The 17343-nt window shown below is 41.4% G+C and overlaps 1 protein-coding gene across 1 annotated transcript in view; it reads left to right on the top strand.

Moving 5' to 3' along the window:
• The first annotated feature begins 17011 nt into the window (after positions 1-17011).
• The window catches only part of LOC127016994 (transmembrane protein 263-like), a 207694-nt gene continuing 207362 nt past the window's right edge, over positions 17012-17343 (top strand). The window contains exon 1 of the mRNA XM_050897864.1: positions 17012-17067. Coding sequence (XP_050753821.1) covers positions 17062-17067 — 6 coding nt within the window. The 5' untranslated portion in view covers positions 17012-17061. The remainder of the gene's footprint in view (positions 17068-17343) is intronic.

The raw sequence follows: 17343 nt of genomic DNA, 5'->3' as shown, positions 1-17343 counted from the left end.
ATCAGGGGCTTCTTCAGACACTTCTAGGAGATTGTATTTCAGGCTCTGTGAAAGCTATGTTGACTCAGCCCCAACATATGATATTTATCCCTGAGTCTACTACTTCCATTTTTATTACATATTTTTTCCAACCCTAGATACGGAAGAAATACAATCACTCATCCTGGATCCTTTTTAAAGTTTGATTGCACTTTCCCGTAGCTGTGGCACCACAGTGATTTAAGCGACACTTACCGAGCTCACTCAGGAGCTGAGCAGTTTCATACGTGAGCTGCCTCTGAACTCCTGGGTGAGCATCATCTGCTCCTAGTAAGTTGTTACTGTTCATTGCACTGATTTGTGCTAAAACCGTTTCTTCCGAGCAATGATATTTTCTCTGAGACATTCTTCCTGAACCTGCGATTTCATCAGATCAACCCCTGTAGGGAATGATCTGATCAGGAACATCCCTGTCCTGCTCTGTAGCATGTGTCAACCTAAGGGATGCACAGCTTTTCTGCAGTAACCTTATCTTCCTCTTTTATATCTTGCTTATCTACTGATTCCATCAACTTTCATAGATTTCCAATTTAAAAAAAAATATCTTTTACCCATGTTATACGTTGCCACTTGTCAGAATTTACACTGCTCATTTTCACCATTCAGATATGACTTCCACTCTTTATTTCTGCTGCTCCCCATGTCTAAGCATGATTGTTGTCCTTTTACAATGTCTAGTATATATTTTATTTCTATCATCTCAGATAATGATATTTTCTTGCCATTTTCAAGTTTTTATCCTTTTAGTTGCTCGTTTTATCTAACTTCTTTGCTTTGAGGGAGCTACACTTTTTAAAGTGTCGTGTTACAACTCTGCATTTTTCAGGTCTTTCTGTGCAACCAGAACTTGGACTTTATACAAACATGGAAACATATATACATGTACATATGCATTTCCACAGCAGCTTTCAGGGAAAGAAACCTGAAACCTTGCTAAGAAACAAAACTGGTTCCATACACGAGAGACTACTTTCAGATGAAATTTCTTAATAGATAAGCATCAGGCAATTGGGCAAGAACAAACATTTCTTTCATAAATCTGTCAGGATGAAGCTTCAGAAATAGAATAGGTTCAATTTCTCTGCGTGTTTGTAGGGACAGCGCATGTCTTGGGAATATACACTGCTAGGCTAAAAAATGACATGAAAAATGTACAAGCAGGTAATAATGTTCAGTACTTTCTTAGCATGTCTCATTCAAAGTATTTTGAAAATATATTGAAATACTATACTGAAAAATGGGATGTTTAGCTGCATTTCGTGAATAAAGAAATTCAGATGCTGACTATGAAAAAGCGTATCCAGGATCTCTTAGTAGCAGAATGAGAACTAGAAGGCAGGAGTCCTGTGTCATCCCTCCCTATGGGGATTGCTACACTTTCCTGACAAGTAATATTTGGCAAAGGAACAGAGCCTCCAGTCTTCAAGTGTTCTCTTGCAAGCACTTACAAAGCAGTTGGGTGCTATTACCTCTGTTCTATACAAGAAATTAAGGTCAGTTTTTCAAAGCTGATTGCTAAAGAGAAGCACTTTCAGCCACATTTAGGATTTGAAACAGGCGTGCTAGTTCTCCGAAGTGCTTAATACCTGTGGCTTTCACCAAGTTCAGGGATCCAGCTTTGCACAAGTTGTATTGAAGGAGTTGTCTAGCTTTGCACAGGGGAAACTGTTAGAGTCAGTGTTTCTGTGGTTAATCTCTTCATACTTACTGATGAAGTACTTTGCCTTGAATCCCAAGGACTGCAGGTGTGGTACTGGATAGCATACAGTTAACAGCAGGGACAGGGTCTTTTGCGTAGGATTTTCCCATGTGATGGGAGAGGGTTGTGCCACCATCGTAAGTGACTAAATAATTGTCATTTTAGTACTGAAAATTCTGAGTCAGAATACAGTATGTGCAGTGATGTCTGTCAGCACAAAACAAGCACAGTGGATGCTTGATGGTATAAGTGTGCATGAGTAAAAGACTACAAGAACCCCTCGAGGCCACTTAGTCCAGCTTCTGCTGGTCCAGGTATTAATGTCATAGGTTAGCTTTTTTTAACTTAAAATTCACCCCCTTTTCCCCATCACACATGTGCTCTTGTTAGAATACTGTTCTGAAAGTAGATTTTGTGAATCATACAAGTACTAATGATGGTTTATTGAGGGTTCATGGGAGAAGCTGGAGTCCAAGAAAACGTTGCTAATGACCCAAAATATCCTTTGAGGTAAAGATTTGTGATGAAGATGGATTGTAACAGGAAGCTCAGCTTGGGGTTAGGTGAGTAATATATCATTACTAGTAAAATAGCTGTATCCTATTCACCATTGCTGACTTCTAGAGCACTGGTTTACCAGAGGGGATACAACTTTACGATCCTATAGTTCTAAGGTGTTCTTTTCTGAAGTGAGAAAAATGTTGAGGGTACTGAGCTGTGAAGGACAGTGTTGAAAAGAGCAGTCTAGGTTTGTCTTAGGCAAAATTTTTGGATTTTCAATTAGAAAAATCAGGTTGTGAGGCCTTTTTTTGTGGTCTCTAAGTATTCCTATCTTCCACCTCCCACAGAAAAATTAGGCTGATGAAATGGAGCTGAAGTGCCCAGAACAGAGAAGAAAAGGCATAAATGTTCAAAGAGCAAAGTGATTTTTGCTCTGCAAGAGGGATGTGTATTTCCAGGTGTGCTGGAGGAATGGGGCAACATGGAGACAGAAGACAGTTTACTTGCCCCCTGGGAAAATGATAATGTTCTTTGCAAAAGCAAAGAAGAGAAATTTAGGAGCTAGTATAACCATATTATCCTTCCTCAGTTTTGGGATATGTATGTTTTCAACAGCTTAAGACCTGACATCACATACTAGGAGAGCTTTCATGAAAATAAATATTTGAGGCCCTAATTTTATATCTCATCTAAAACGTGGAGTTTCCAGCCAAAAATACTTCAAACACCAAGCTGTGAGTATCAGCTGGTTATAATTCACAGGAGAAAAAGCAATATATTTAGTAATCACCACAGTTTCTTCTATTTATCTTGACTATCTGAAAAATGCTTTTACACAGGTATTTTCTAGGTTTATGTTTGCTTTTGAAACCTGATGGGCTTACAGCATGTACAGGAGATATACATGTCATAAGCTTAATCCTGGAGACTCTCAGGAGCTAGACATGTAGCAGTTTGACAGAGTTTGGTTTATTGCATTGCTGGGATTTGATAATAGCAGCAATTCAAAGACTAGAGTTGCATTATCTCAGAAATCTCCAAACTGTGGCTTTTCAACTGCATATTGTTGGTGAGCCGTTCAAGAGCAGTTTCCATGCTGGGGCCATGTCATGCAAGCAGCCCTATAGCCTGTGCTGGTACAGAAAATTATCTCCAGCTGCATGCTGGAGTCATACTGGATTCAACCTGCACATCTACTGCTACTTGATTTCCTAATATGTTGGTGGGATTCTTAGAGAGGCATGGCTGTCTCTAGTGTGTTATCCATGCCCAGACTTCCTCTGCCTTGCCTCTCTGATGTTTATGCAGAGCAGCTGATTTCTAGGCTCTTCTTATCAGTGGAATAGATGAAGTAGGGAAAAAAAAAAAAGAATTGAACAGGCAAATCTGAGGATCTACTGTGGTATCTTAGTGCTGGTTGATATTGAAGTCAGGCATTTTATATCCCAACAGGGATATTTCTACGCGGGGGGGAGGGGGGAAGTATTTCAGTTGGTCACTGTCTTTCACCTTGAGACTGAAAAGGGGCTGAAAAAGCTATATAAGGATACATGGCTGTCTCCATCAGCTGAAGAACTGGATACCTCATGAACAGTAAAATTAAAGCAGGGAAAGGAGGAAGAGAAAAAGAAGGTGACAGAATAGGAGTCTGTTGTATCTGAACCTGTGCTTCGGGAAGGCTGTCTGCCAGTTGTGGGATTGCCACGGCATCTTTTGCAGTTCTGCTATGCAAAGTTAGTACTTTCCCTGGATGCAGTGGAGAACTGAGACCTTACACCTTAAGCATTTTGATTTTTAAATAGTTCATATATTTTTCAACAATTACTAGAATCCATATAACTTGTCCGTGCTTTTATCTCCAGGGCAATGCTAATATCCTACCTCTGTGGTAGCTCTACAGCAGGTAAGCCCAGGTCAACTTTTTTCCTTCTAGAGCTATAATTGCCAAGGCACAGCCCATTAGTGGAGAATAATATGAAGGGTATTGTTGTGGTTTAACCCCAGCCGGCAGCTAAGCACCACGCAGCCGCTCGCTCACTGCCCCCCACCCCTGGGATGGGGGAGAGAACCAGGAAAAAAAAACCTCGTGAGTTGAGATAAAGACAGTTTAATAGGACAGAAAGGAATGAAAACCAATGATAATGATAATAATAATATGACAATAGCAATACTAAAAGAATTAAACTATACAAAGCAAGTGGTGCACAATGCAATTGCTCACCACTCATTGACCGATGCCCAGTTAGTTCCCGAGCCGCGATCCCCCTACCAGCCAGCTCCCCCAGTTTATATACTGGGCATGATGTCATATGGTATGGAATATTCCTTTGGCCAGTTTGGGTCAGCTGTCCTGGCTGTGTCCCCTCCCAGCTTCTTGTGCCCCTCCAGCCTTCTTGCTGGCTGGGCATGAGAAGCTGAAAAATCCTTGACTTAGTATAAACACTACTTAGCAACAACTAAAAACATCAGTGTGTTATCAACATTATTTTCCTACTAAATCCAAAACACAGCACTATACCAGCTACTAGGAAGAAAATTAACTCTATCCTAGCCGAAACCAGGACAGGTATGAAGGAAACGAAAGTTCCCTTTCTTGGCAGTAATGGTCCTACCACATTTCACTAGGATTAGAAAAAGGACTAATTGTACATGCTAATCCCCATATGCATGCATAAAAGCATAAGCGCATGGATAAATGCAGAAGCACAGAGTTTTGCATATGGGCACTGTCTCTTGCAAGCACATAAGCATACAAACATTAACAAATATTTGCTCTGCAAAGAATTTTTAAGAGTGTATAAGATCTGTAACAGGAATTTAAACAGTCTGTGCAAAATACTTCTGTGTGTTTTTGTGGTGAGGATAAGGTAGGAATCTCCTTCCCCCAGCCCCCTAATCCACTGCTGTGAGTTGAGTCTGAGATGGAACTGGATTCCTGTCAAAACGGTGGTCATGTATTGAAACATCACCTCTGAAGCATTGTTGTCACCCACTTGGTGTGCAACTTCAGTTAAATATTCGTAAATATAAGAAGGCACATCCTTTGACTGGTGTATTGCCAGGCATTTTTTTGTATGCATGCCCCCATCATTCCTGTTCACACAGCATCCCCAGTGCATGGTTTAATTCATGGTGAATTATTCCCTCTTTCATGCAGCTTTTGCTCCAAGTCATTATCTGGGAGCCCCTGTTCTTACTAAAGTGAGACAAGCACCTAGAGAATGAAAGAAGGTCCTCTAGAATTCATTTATCAGCCAAAGACTGGAGCTGGCTCTAAACCCAATCTATAAAAAGGGAGTCAGTCACCTATGGCAGCTAGCAATATCTGTGTTGACCGTAAACTGCAAAAGCTACACATGGATTGCATATTACACCAAGTAAAGGAACGCATATCCCTGTTCCTTGTTTAGTACTAGTCATTCTGGGATTACAAATAGTTGGTTTGAACTGTTCAACACCCTCCGGGACTAGACACCATTCCAGGTGCTGACAACTGCCCTAGCCTGATGTCATGGTTTAACCCCAGCCAGCAACTAAGGACCACACAGCTGCTCACTCACTCCCCCCCGGTGGGATGGGGGAGAGAATCAGAAGAGTAAAAGTGAGAAAACTCATGGGTTGAGATAAAGACAGTTTAATAGGTAAAGCAAAAGCTGCGCACACAAGCAAAGCAAAACAAGGAATTCACTCACCACTTCCCATCGGCAGGCAGGTGTTCAGCCATCTCCAGGAAAGCAGGGCTCCATCACGTGTAATGGTTACTTGGGAAGACAAACGCCATCGCTCCGAATGTCCCCCCCCTCCTTCTTCTTCCCCCAGCTTTATATTGCTGAGTGGGATGTCATATGGTATGGAATATCCCTTTGGTCAGCTGGGGTCAGCTGTCCCAGCTGTGTCCCCTCCCAACTTCTTGGGCACCCCCAGTCTACTCACTGGTGGGGTGGTGTGAGGAACAGAAAAGGCCTTGACTCTGTGTAAGCAGTGCTCAGCAATAACGAAAACATCCCTGTGTTATTAACACTGTTTCCAGCACAAATCCAAAACGTAGCCCCATACCAGCTACTATGAAGAAAATTAACTCTACCCCAGCCAAAACCAGCACACCTGACATAATAGGCAGCTTGAACACAGAACTGCTTCTGTGGAAGCTGTCTGGGTTGTTTTAGAAAATTTTTGCCTTGTGATTGGACTTTCCCATCAATATTAATGTGTATTGTCAGCTGCTCTCAGTGGAAACTTGTTTTGAGCAGAAGCTGTTGAATGTAGGTAGTATTTAAAGCTACACAAAGTGTGCCTGTGTGAGAAGTGAAGCATCTCTGCCAGTTACTGTATCAACACAGTGACACTGACATTTCTCTTTTCACTGTAGATTGCCAGGTAGTTAGTCTCTGCCTGTTTCACTAGGCAGTTCAACAATACTGTCACTATTCCAGAGGGTGTGTTGGAACATTAATATGGGTCTAATGCAGGGCAGTGAATGCTTTGTGGATCAGTGGTCAGATTGAAAAGATGACCTGGGAGAGGCAGTAAGAGGGCATTGTGTCAGGACAGGGGCATGTGGCTAAAGCTGCAGTAGACAAGCAGATCTGGAATTAGTTTACAGCCCCAAGTATACCTGTAGAGCTTAGAAGAGTTCACACAGTGCCCAGCAGAGAAACAAGCCACTGCTGTTAATCTCTCCTCTCTAGGAGTACTAATTTTTACACAACTAATTTATTGATCAAAGAGTAATGGGATCAGTGCACTGGAACCTGCCTGTCATTAGGAGAAATACTTATGCAGTCCTTTCCTGTTGTGCAGTCTAAAACCAGATACAGGTCAAGATGTCATACTGTGGGATGGCCCCACCGAGCCTAATGCCTTTTTCCTAATGACCTGAAAGAAGAATCCACTGAGAGCACTGCTAACACCAAATGAATCTCCTCTTTTGGTAGCAGGTACTTTAGGACATCAGTCTACTTCTGCAACACAATTTGCAAAACACAACAAACTACATAAAGCCACATGACTGCGCTTAATCAAGAGGCACATTTGCAAATGTTGACAAGCACCTTAAATGTAGTGGTAGACACCTCTGCAGGTAGGGCTCTCTATTGGGATGCAATTCAACCTAGCAGAACTGGGCTGTAAGACAAAATCCTTGGAATCTCAGGGCGCAGACCCATGATGCAGAAGGAGCTACAGAGCTGGTTACAGAAGCAGCAAAGCTCCATCAACTGTGGACGTGGAAGCCACAGCTAACATCCCAAGCCTATCTGCTGCAGCGCCTCATGATGTTATTTCCCTCTGGTTCCCACTAACAGCAAGTAGAGGGAACGACACTCCAGTTAATAATTTATAAATATCCAGTACTGTTTAGCTGTTTAGCTGTGCACAGGCGTCCCTACACAGAGACAATGAGCAGAGCAGGGGCCTGAGACTCAGCACCTGAGAGGAGGAACTCTTACCAGTGAAAGGGCACTGGAGAGAGCCTGAGGAATGTCACTGTATCATCCTTGACTTCTTAACTGCTGGAAAGGTGGGTGTGTTAGGAAGGCATGTTGGCTGGGCAGTAGTGCCTGCTCAAGCTATACCATAGGGATGGTTCCAGAGTCCAAATGCTACATTGTGAGAGCAGCCATGATGAACTCCTGGAGTGAATGTCAAGGCCAGTATTTGTAGAAAAGGCCAAAAAATGAAGGAGAAAATCACCTTTCCACATATTTACTACTGCAGTATATGGCCAGGAGATAAACTGGGAGAAGGTCTTCTTCAGGAGGCCTCCAAAGGTTCCTGATAGACATGTGCAGGGTGGTATGAGTGATCTAAAATACTGGATACTTCATGTCTTACCTACATTTAACCTACCACTGGCTGGATTGAAGGGCCTTGTTCGCCTTTACTGTGTCCACCATCTCTGTTTTAACAACCGGAAAAGAGAAGTTTTTTGCTTCCTTCTCTTTTCCTCCTCTTCTCTGTCTCATGGGACAGATTACTCACCTTTTCCCATCTACAACTGTGGGACAATTTAATTTAAAGGAATATACATATGTGCATGTGTGTGCAGTGGTGGCAAGGTGGGAGAAAGAAGAGTGTTTCACAGGAAGAATAGGGGAAGGGAAAATTCCACCTACTCCAAAAGTAGCTCAGAAACTCAGCAGAAGGTTAACCAGGCCAATGTTTAATTAACCCTTAACACTGTAAGGTACAATTTATGCTGGAATAAAAGTCTATCTCAGTTCAGTGCCGCTTGTATTCTTTCTGGACCACAGATCCTGAGCTTGGAGGCTGCTAGTTGACTTCTTATCCCTGTTGTTATCAATGTTGAGAAGAAACTTTACTCTAGGGAGGGGAGATCACAAAATGGATGATAAATTCATTAGAGGATTTTGGCCAGAAGCACTGGTTAAAGGAAACACCATAACTCTGCAAGCATTATCATGTCTATGTCTCCTTCCTGTAAAAGAATTTACTGCCTGTGTAGGTGGAAAAAAAATACTTAAAACAAAAAGGTCAAAAATACCCTGAAAAGAGAGACACCTCCATATGAATTCTATTGTTCATGATAGAGGTGAACTATTATCTAGAGCCTTGTTCTGGCATCCTGAGAACAAATCACTGGTGATTCCAAATGTCAGCAGAATCTACTAGCAGAGCTTTGCTGTCTGTACAGTTCAGAGTCTTTGGCATGAGTTCAAAGTAAAAATGAATCTGAAAATTTCTGAAGTCTGGGAAGCCCATATGTGAAATCCAGTTATGTATCTTGGCATTTTGGCAGAGACAGTTTTCTATTGCAAGACTTTGAAGCCTACATAAAAAAATAAATTGCCTTCTTGCTCTATAAATAAGGGCATATGAAATACAGCAGCTTTGTTTAAGTGAACCCAAAAGTTCAAACTCACTTATTTTCACTTTTTTCCCCTCATTAAAATTATCAAAACCGGCTTGCATTGCCAAATACATGGCTTTTTATGAAATGCAGCTTCTAGTTGCTTTTAAGGCTCGATTTGTCAATTAATCTCATCTGAGTTTTAATTTCGGAAACATATAAGCATAGATGCTTTCACAGTTTATTTGGTATAAAGTGCTTTCAAATCTTGTTAGTTTATTTATCTCAGTGATGCAAAGCTAACCATATACTATATGTACAAACTGACTACCTTTATTAAATTTTAAAATTAAACTAAAATTAGTATCTTCTTCATTCTCAAAGAACACAAATTCTAATAAAAAAGAGCAAAAATGTGAACTTCAGACAAAATAAAATTCTTGACCAGTTTGAGAATTAAACAGATAAGGTATCTGATATATTGCTATCAAACTGAAGCAAAAGCCTAGCCCTATGGGAATTAGTGGGAATTTTGTATGACTTCAGTGATGAAAGCATTTTATTCCCTGAATGCTCCTATAACTATTATCTAATAAGCAGGAGGTGCAACTATTATAGTTATGCTTCTATAATGGTTATTCTTACTTATTCATTTATGCCATCCTTCCAGGTGGTAGCATTTTATACCTAGTGTGTACAATGTTTGCAGGGATGTGCATGATCTAAGATGCATGGCAGGTGAAAAATCAGGTTCTAAGAATCCTTGGTTGCCAACAATATGACCTTTCTTATACAACCCATTTTGTAAAACTCTAGAAGATGCCGTCATCTGTTGGTGGAAGTGCTTTGGCCATTTAATACAAGCATCATGAAATACTGCCTGCCATAGTCTAATAGAAACCCATTCTTTCTTGGTGCTCTGAAGAACAAGCAGACCATGGTCATAGTTCAGTGTCTCCTCGTATCATCTTTGATATATTTATTTCTTGCCATGTAACAGTTTGTGAAAGGCTCTGTCACAGGCATTAAACAGCTAGCCTCATTTAACAACGCTCTTTCAAAGAACTATAAAGAAACACAACAAAGAACCAAAAATGACACAATAAGCCAAGCTGATATTTGGAGTTCAGGATTTTACGCAATTGAGCAAAAATAATTTGCATTCAGAGAAGTGGGCAGATTGATTACAGTACAGATCTAGAAGGTAATAGGTAAGTGCTGTATCCCTGTGCAGAAGGATCTTTAACAAAGAGATTTGAAATGGATTTTATATAAGAACTTTCCCAAAAAGAGGGAAAAAAACCAGACTAAAGCTGAAGTACCATTTGTAATCCGAAGCAGCAATATGTACAGAGTTCTTTTCATGTATCTACTTGATAGCTAGATGATTTCACCTTAGTAAGAGGGCTGATATATTTTTGTTTCTATTACTGCCATTTTTCAGTATTGTATAAACCACATCTTTATAGTCTTGCTTAGGGCTCCCCTGTAAGAATACTTTCATATTCAACATGCCCAACCCTGTTAGTAATGTAACAACACCGAATGACGGGAAAAGGGGAATTAAAAACACTATGAAAGCAAAGGTCAATCACAGGTAGTTTTCCAGCTTATTTTTAACACTTATGGTGTTAAAATGCAATATTACAGTCATCAATAGTAAAAATTAGTTACAAGAGACAAATCTGTCAATGGCTTTGTTATTTCGCTCTCCCATCAATAGGAAAGCTTACAGTGACCTGAAGCTGAGATGCAGAATAGGAGAATTAGGTCTATCAAGTTCTGAAGGTTTGCCAGCGGCATAGTCTACTACACTGTTCTGCAAATACCTTTTAAACTTTCTTGGTACTTCACAGTGGAGCTACCGCACTGTCTCTTGGAGAAACAATGAACCCTAGACCAAAAATGACAGATCTCTCAAGCTGTGTGCAATATCCATGAAAAGAATAGCTTTGAAAGTTAAAATAATTTATTCTTAACTGTTGTTATCTGTAAGGTGGAAAGAAGTTTACTATTTTAATGAACATTTCTCAGTATTTGGTCTTTATATTTTGCCCTTCAGCTCAGATGGTGAAAACAGGTAGTTAAATCTGTGTTCCCCTTGCCAGCTTTTCATTCTGTTCTCACTAAGGCTTAAGACATGCAGATATACCAGGGACATCGTTTGGGCTGTATAGTCTCCATCCTCCCTATTATTACCAGATGATGCAGCATCAGTGTTCAGTCATGAGTATGTTTTAATGCACAACATTACCCTTACCCTTATTATGAAGTATTTTATTAAACAGATCTGTTCTATAGCATAGATATTGAAAAGACATTGGTAGAAAAATATTTCCTTTAGATTTCAAATGCTCTCAAATCTTGCTGTTGCTTGCATTAATTGGTGCAGCAGTACTGTTCTAAGTATCCATTTTTAATAGTCTACGGTCACCAAATCTGCTTTAAACATGAGTGTAATAGATTATTTAGAAACATCAAAATCTCTTCCATTCCATCTGCAAGACCCAGAAGTCACATGCACGAAGCTAAGCAATAATATATCAAATACAGTGTCCTGGTTTCGGCTGGGACAGAGTTAACTCTCTTCTTAGTAGCTGGTACAGTGCTGTGTTTTGGATTTAGTGTGAGAATACTGTTGATAACACACTGATGTTTTAGTTGTTGCTAAGTAGCGCTTATCCTAAGTTAAGGATTTTTCAGTTTCCCATGCTCTGCCAGCAAGCAGGTGTGCAAGAAGCTGGGAGGGAGCAGAGCCAGGAGAGCTGATCCGAATGAGCCAAAGGGATATTCCATACCATGGAACATCATGCCCAGTATATAAACAGGGGGGAGTTGGCCAGGAGGGGTGGATCGCTGCTTGGGCATCGGTCAGTGGGTGGTGAGCAACTGCATTGTGCATCACTGTGGGTTTTTTCCCTTTTTTTTCCCCTCTTCTTTTTTTGTTATATTCCTTTTCATTACTATTATTATTATTATATTTCATTATTATTATTGTTAGTATTATATTTTACTTCAGTTATTAAACGGTTCTTATCTCAACCGATGAGTTCTACCTTGTTTCCCCGATTCTCCCCATCCCACTGGGACTGGGGGGGAGGGGGGAGTGAGGGAGCGGCTGCGTGGTGCTTGGCTGCTGACTGGGGTTAAATCACGACATACAGCTATAACTAATTTCAGAAACTATTAATAAATCTCCTATTGTTGCCATCCCCTAAACAGGCATTCAAGAATATACTGGTCACTTGGCTACACTTGATTCCATTTTCCTTCTTGATACCTCTCCTCTTTCCTGATAAAAAAGACTTCCCTCTGCCAGGGGGAACCATGGCTTGTCTTTATTTCATGCAACACCGAGCCATTCTTTTGCTTTTAAACATACCCATACACCGTGCACCTAACACTAAAATGCCATGTGAAACACTGAAATCCGCACAGAGGAAAAACCCCTATTGCTTGTGAGCTGTTGGCATTCCAAATTCTTCAGCTTGAGTGCCATGGGTTCCTCTCAGGAGAGGGCAGGCAGAGACCTGTGGACCTCTGAATGCTCCTTTTACAGCCATGAATCATGGTCTCCAGTAACACAGACGAATCACAAGATTGTCTATGCTTTTCTTGTTATACCATTAGAATTTATTGATGTTTTAAAACGAATAGGGACAAGTATTTAAAAGGAGTCAGTTCCTGAATTAGGCTGTTACCAGTCCAGGATGTAGGAGACTAAGTGATGCTCCTTGCTCTGCCACAAATGTTTTCTGTGGCATCTGATACCTCATTCAGATTCCAATGTATGGTGGTGTTTAGGCAACTGACTGCTGTAGGTATGTAACTTCCCTTGGTTTAGTCACCTTTATGCCTTCAGAAATCTGAACTTCATTCTCAGAGAGAATTTTATGCATTCTCTGCTGGAGTTGGAGTGTTCTCCAATATCCAGCTACCCAATGCAAGAAGTACCTCCCTACCTTCCAGGGATGTTTTAAAGGGGAAGTTAGGAAAGAGAGAATCAAATGCTGCTGTACTGACAGCTATATAAGCCTATAAAATATACAAATTCAGGGTAGTTATCTCAATACACGAGTCCTTTACCAAGACGAAGCATGAGGAAAGGTTACTGCTTACATTTTTGCAAAGTTGTGGCTAATTTGTTTGCTGGGCATTCTTGGGATGCTTGATAAGGCCAGTGGCCAATTTATTTTCTCAAGGTAAGGGAGAATTTTTTGATCTGGAACAGAGGTCTGGAGGAGTTGTAAATGCTACAGTCATTACTAATCAGCAGCTTCCTTGTCTGGAAATAATTTCCTTTCTACCAGGACCCTTCAGCACATGAGCCAAATACTGCCACCACATCATGACTACCTGTTACAATGAATTATTACTGTTTATTGTTTTCCTGTCTTATATCACATGGTACTTGCATTTCTTTTATGCTGCATTATCCTTTTTAACAGCAGGCAATGTGAAGGCTGTTCAAATGTCACACAGGGCACATACGTGACACAGGAAACTAGGGATGAAAAGAGTATGGAGGTAAATGGGTAACAAGACAGGGCAATTCTGCTTTATGATGGCAGTCACTTGCACTCAGGTGGCTAGTACGGAAAGGTGAAAACAGAACCTCGCAGCAGTCTAATTTGGTATCAATTAACTCTGTTTTAGTGCTTCAGTCCACCTGAATGCTTTACAATGATCATTTATTATCTCAATATGTTTAAATACACCTAAGGGAAAGCTCTGTCACTGTAGGGGTGAGATGTGGAATCTCAGTTGTTGATCGGACTCTTATCTCCAAGCCAGTGTCTGGTCATCAGCATAGGCAAATGTACTGAAATCTCATCTGCTAAAGTTAGCACATGTGACAGGGAGGCACCATTATGTTATGCTGTACCTCAGGAGTGTGCTTTCTAGTCTACACAGCAAAAATTATGCCTGAATATCACTCACACACACACGCACTCACCCCTACACAAAGAATGATAACTTTTATGAAACTATATTTCTTTTTCTTGTAAGAAGTTGTTTAGAAATGTACTGTGACCAAATCTGAAGGTCAAAATATTTTTTCACTGGTTTCAACACCTTGAAGAAAATTGTAAGTGAACCATGCTTTAGTCATTTAAAATGTTTGAGATCCTCAGCCTTCACTGAAAATTCTGGGTAGGTAAATCTCCTAGAGTGGTCCGTTCTTAAGGAAGACTGGGAAGGGAATTTCTGCATTATAAAGACATCACTTCTAATTTACAAACAGAATTTAACTATGGAAACATCTACGTGAGCCTTTTTGCTTTGATAAAGACACACTTTTGAGGTGAATCTCACCAGAGCAAGCTTGGAGTGCGTTAACTGGATTAAATCCTTTTGGATGAAACTAAATTGGAAAAACTTATTCCAGGTGCACAGTTGTTACAGTCAGTAATGGGCATTCAGTCTAAAGTATTAGAGCTTGTTCAAAGCAATTACCCCCTGAAATACGTATAATAAGGACTAGTGTCCTCACCACCAACTGTTTCACTGAACAAAGTCATACCGTGCGAGCTGCACTATCTGCTAGTGTGTACGTAGCCTGTGTTGTGTAATTTTTTGTTAGGGAATATTTTTGGTAGCTGCTGAAATAGTTTCAGGAATAAAGGACCTTCTGTGCCTAGCATAAAGTAAACAGCTTATTGTTTCCCTTTCTTTTTTTTTTCCCCCTAGATTTGTCTATCATCCAGAATATTCTGATTTTTCAGCTGGAATGTTCTTTGAATGTTCCACAGACATTGCAAACATGGCAACCTAATGTTAACTTGTTTAAAAGATTGCACATATTTTATTTTAGGGGCTTAGGAGCTTCCTGAGAAATCATGTTATGTTCATCTGAAATTTTGAATTTTAAATGTGGAAAGCTGCATTATTTTGAACCTCACTAGAATGACTCATTTTGCCTTGATGAGGGAAAAGGTAGTTTACTCTTTAACCCTTTTTCATTTAGGCAATATTCTTTTATTGGGAATTGGGCTATAATTTACATGTTAAACTCAACACAAACATGATACAAACTTTCTGCTCACCATCTGACTAGAACATAAATATGGATTTCTATTATGGAATTAAAAATCTAATACAATCTAATTCTACTAATACTATTGACAAGATTATTTGATATAAATTTTGTTATATAATGTGTTGAGGATTTATATTCTCGTTATTACAGTTAGTATTATGTATATAATACATAGGGTAATATCTCACACACACATAGTAGGTGTGCTTATATATGCACACGTATATAAATGTGCATGTCTGTAGAAATTAGTGTGGTCTGTGAAACCTTCCCTGAATTCACTGGCTTCGACTACTGGTCTTCTGAGAAGATTCACATGCTTGAAGTGAAGTATGTGTATATGTGCAGAAGAAATTGTAAATTCTGTCATGAGAATCTGTGCCAGGAAAGGGTTCCAGGATACTTCCTCTGAGAAGTGATCCTGAAAATGATTTAAGGCACAGCTGTGTTGCAAGAAGCAAAGGAAAGGGGTCTCTGTAGTTGTCAGCCTATGCAGGGCGAGGGAATTACTTTGGTGTCTTTCAAGAGTTTCCTATTTAACTGAAAAATGAAAACTAGTCTTAGGATACCACTCTACCTCTACTCTCCAAGGAGGTTGTGCAGATTAGAAAAGACAGTATGAAACAAAAAAAATTAACTGCTTTTCCTCCACTGTGCACTGACAGAAGGCATTTCTAGCCTTTAAGCTAGCACATTTTTCCTGTTATGGTTTCTGACTGAATAGGGTCCACTGTACTGAAGAATGATTTGGAAGACATACATGGCTCCCAAGGGCATATTCTTTAGAGAAGAAATTGTAGCGTTTCTCAGTCAAGGGGTAAAAAAAGGGAACAAAAGTGATCTTTTCTCTTTTGGATTCAACCACTTGTCAAGTTGTAGTTATGTTCTCTACATAACATTAACTCAACGTTCACCTGTGGAATACTACTAAATCAGAGAAAATTGAACTCTCATCACCATCATTTGCTTAATGTTGTTTTATCTCCCAATTCCAGGAATCATTACTTCACCCTTCTTCTTGTTTTGTCTGGCTTCACTCATTGCATCAAACCACTCGCTAGCAGTGACACCCTTCTATCCATGTATGTGATTGTGTCCAATCGTAGTTTTAAAGCAATACATGAAAAAGAAAACTTTACGTGCCAAAGACTATTTCCACATTCTCTTCTATCTTTGCCACCAAACAAGTATACTCTCATTTGAAGCAGCAGCAGTGGGTGCAGCCCCATCCTGCAGGCTGGAGACATGTTACATTGGCTGAGAATAATGTAAAAAGAGGGATAGAAAGCACCAATCCCTCCTAGTAACTCAGCTCTTGACTATAATCAATGGAACGACAGCAAGCATACAGCGAGGACAGAGCCCAGAGAACAGGCTCCTCATCTTGGCCAAACACCATTTCCTTGTTTGACAATGGCTGGGTCAATTAATCTCCCTTTGCTGCATTCCCATCAGGTATACAATGGAAATTTGAGGTGATGAACGTGTTGTTACAATTTGTAAAGCACTTTAACATCAAATGTCAGGATGCGTTTTTTACTACAGCATGGCTGGCAGGGTTTCTCGGCGAAGGCTGCCCGGAGGCCTGGCTTCATCGGAACTTCTCGGCTCTGAATCTCTCGGAGCATTACTGAAAGCCCCACGCAAGATCCCGCGGCCGCCTCCCCCGGCAAGACGAGGCCTCGGCGTTAGGATTCACCGCGGAGACAAAGAGATGGGCCCCGGGTGCCCCAGCCCTGACCCCACCGGCAGCGCCCCCCACCAAGATGGCGGCCCCTGAGTCCCGCGCTTCCTCTTCCGGCCGGAGTTGCCATGGCGCTGCCCCCCCTCGGCCCACCCTCCCCCCTCCCGCCGGCGTGTGTTTACATCGGGCAGGAGGAGCCGGAGCCCAGCGCCGGAGGAGACGGGGACGCAGCCGACGGTGACGGCCGCCCGCCCTCCATCCCCGCCGGGCGGTGCTCCGGGAGACGCGGCATGAAGGTGATGCTGGCGGCTGTCACCGGGGCGGGGGGTTCCCGCCGGCGGGGTTCGGCTGGGCCGCGGCGGCTCCCGGTAGCTGTGGGGGGCGAGGGGTAGGGGCTGGGCCGGTGTCACGGGGCCGGGCCCGAGGCCGTTACTAGCGGCGGGAGGTGGTGGCCGTTCGCTCTCGTAACGAAGTGCAACTTCCAGAAGCTTCTAACTTCGTGGGGGATGTGGTGCCGCTTCTTGGAACCGTCTCCCGAGAAAGATTTCGCCCCTTCTCTCCATTAAAACCCG

The sequence above is a fragment of the Gymnogyps californianus genome, chromosome 5 (genome assembly GCF_018139145.2).
Source record: "Gymnogyps californianus isolate 813 chromosome 5, ASM1813914v2, whole genome shotgun sequence".
Classification (NCBI taxonomy): domain Eukaryota; kingdom Metazoa; phylum Chordata; class Aves; order Accipitriformes; family Cathartidae; genus Gymnogyps; species Gymnogyps californianus.
The sequence above is the reverse complement of the archived record's forward strand: the minus strand, read 5'-3'. Positions and strand labels throughout refer to the sequence as shown.